This window comes from Perkinsus marinus, assembly GCF_000006405.1.
Source record: "Perkinsus marinus ATCC 50983 genomic scaffold scf_1104296939794, whole genome shotgun sequence".
NCBI lineage: Eukaryota > Perkinsozoa > Perkinsida > Perkinsidae > Perkinsus > Perkinsus marinus.
The window spans coordinates 1-2,503 of NW_003213063.1; the positions used below are offsets into that span (position 1 = coordinate 1).

Here is a 2,503-nt window from a genome sequence, read left to right on the forward strand (position 1 = left end):
TCGTGCTGACCTCTGGTCTATAGCCTGTATTTTGTATGAGATGCTCCACGGGTATCCACCATATCCAGGCGCTCAGAGTACTATTGAATTGTTGAAGCGCATCGAGAGCGGTCCGCCAATCACGTATGGGGACGTTTGCTCGGCCTCATGCCTTGACCTGCTGAAACGAGTGTTGGTCAAAGATCCAGAGCGCAGGATGGAGGCTGAGCTCTTCTATAAGCATCCATATGTCGTAGCTCTACATCTACTATGGACACGCTTGTCAAGCGGTCCGTTAGATACATCAAAACGAAGATGATACCCCAACTTTCGGGCGGAAAAACTCACCCTCCTCCACCTCTGCCAAGAGCCTTGGAATGGGCAGGCCGGCGCCGGCGAAGGTGAGGCGAATCCAACTCTACTCTATGTGGCATTCCAACTCTTTTATTCGCTTTCATATCAACATCCGGTTATGGAATATACCAAAATGGTGCCTCGGTAGATGCGTCAACCTACCGATGATCGAGCACGTGAGCACAATCCCGTCCGATCAAGCTCAAGCATGGGCCTTTCTGACCGCTCCCAGGAGCAGCCGCATTCCATGGAGATGGTAACCCTCATAGCTGATGATGGGCTAGCTGCTCTTTGACTTAGAGTGGCCAATCAACTCGAACAGGAAAGAAAACACGTGCCGACAGTCCCCTCCTGGTCCCCAATGTATCTCTTGCGGAAAATGTACAAGATATAGTCTGTGGAGCTGAGGTGTTTCAAGAAGATGCAACTCTGGGAGTACGCAAGTCCAGGCTCGCTCGGGCTCATCGAACTCTGTGTTCAGGACACATCGGATGACACATCTGAAGGAGAGTTCGTGATGATAACCGAAGTCACAGACCCGAAGCAGTAACATCGTGGAGCGTCGCTGTTAGTGTCTAGATGGCAGTCAGATATCTCGACAAAGGTGGAGGGGAACATCCCATGAGCTCTCAAGATCAGCTTGTCACTCTACCCGACCGACGGACGTATGCCTCCAGAGCGATGTCATTCGGCTCGCAGGTGTGGTCGGGACCGCGAGCTCGTATCGTTCCTCTGAGTTCCTGCCAGGAAGAGTCTGGTGCGGATTCCTCTCGAGTACCGACACCTACTGGCCGTCTGAGCTGTGGGAGGACCACATGGAGTGGTATCAGCGGCAGTGAGTCGACCTTGAATGGTGAGCTATGGTCATATCTGCGTTAAGGTAGCATGAGCCGGTCTTCGACGTCCCCTGCTGTCACCAAGTATGCTACTGATATCTGCCGTGTAGTCACTGAGGTACTCTTCGCCAATGGTGGGGCTGATGGTGATGGCCCTTGATGTCGGCTCAGGTGAAGCGAATTGCAATGCGGGTGGCTGGCGTCCAAACCGACGACCTGGGCTTTGGTACGGTCTGCCGCAAGGATCGTCTCGGTAACCGCCGTCGATGTGGATCGAAAATACCAGGTAGATCAAAACATTTGGCTTTAGCATCGTCTTCATGCCACAGGTTGGAAGCAGCTGGAGGAGTACCGCGAGGATCTCTGTGACGCCTTAGCCGTCCTTGATCGGTCAGAGCGGTGCGTTGTGTCCGGTCTCGAATCTGCCTAGCAGGTGGTCATCAGATACGCAGAGTTGGCCTTGGAAGTGGCTGACCCAGACATGGCTACCAATCTCGAACGAGAGTGTGCGCACAGTGAAGAATTGAGGAAGGACTTGATCGCTCGTCTTGAGGGTGTCCATGTTGTGGAGGAGGAGGAGGAGGTCAGTGCATTGGTCTGGACCACGTGGTCTCGATGGTCCTATCAGTTGCCGGCAGCCAGGCCTGGTCGAAGGGTTCTGTTGCAAGCGTTGGACCTCGGACGGTCGGCTGCTGCCGAGGTATGGCGGTGCTGTGGTTCGAGATGTGAACTGAGTGTTCGCAGGTGGCCTTAGGGAACTCTCCTCAAGCATATAGTAGGGCTAGTCTGGCAGTCATATTGATCGACAGACTCCTTGCTGACATCGAGGAAGGGACCGAGAGGTGTCGCCCTCCTCATCCTATCAACATGCTTCACATTGGTGGTCGTCTTAGGTTCGAATCGGCGGTGTCCTTGAGTATGTATCGTGTGCCTGTCGCTCGCCTGGTGGAACAACTACGAGCTATGAGTGGGTCGAGGAAGAGGCCGTCTATGACAGGTTCATGTGGGGCTCGGACACCTCCTATGGTGACTACCCCTACCTGATACCGTACCATTCGCGCCATTCACCCCAATTGAATTTTATGCGTTTTTTCTCTTGTCGTGTTTTGTTATTTGTACCCTCCTCCTCGTCCTTCTCGAGTCAATCACCACCATCGCAAGCATTGCTGTAAGGGGCGCTGTTGAGACCTCCGACTGTGGATAAGACGATTCTTGACTAATGTGTGTGCATCTGTTGCTAGACATCATTGTTGCCTATAACCGTGGAACATACAATAGCCGATTTCTGCTATTGTGAGGAGACTCCTCGACTACCGCACACAACACAGAGAACA

General features: G+C 53.1%; 1 protein-coding gene across 1 annotated transcript; it reads left to right on the top strand.

The window, feature by feature from the left end:
• Positions 1-954: 954 nt before the first annotated feature.
• Pmar_PMAR026431 (hypothetical protein) lies at positions 955-2,213 on the top strand (the record flags this gene model as incomplete). Its single annotated transcript, XM_002782301.1, has 8 exons — positions 955-1,168; positions 1,214-1,287; positions 1,341-1,455; positions 1,499-1,559; positions 1,614-1,752; positions 1,798-1,869; positions 1,914-2,011; positions 2,063-2,213. The coding sequence occupies 8 exons, from the start codon at positions 955-957 to the stop codon at positions 2,211-2,213; spliced, it is 924 nt and encodes a 307-aa protein (XP_002782347.1).
• Positions 2,214-2,503: the final 290 nt, after the last annotated feature.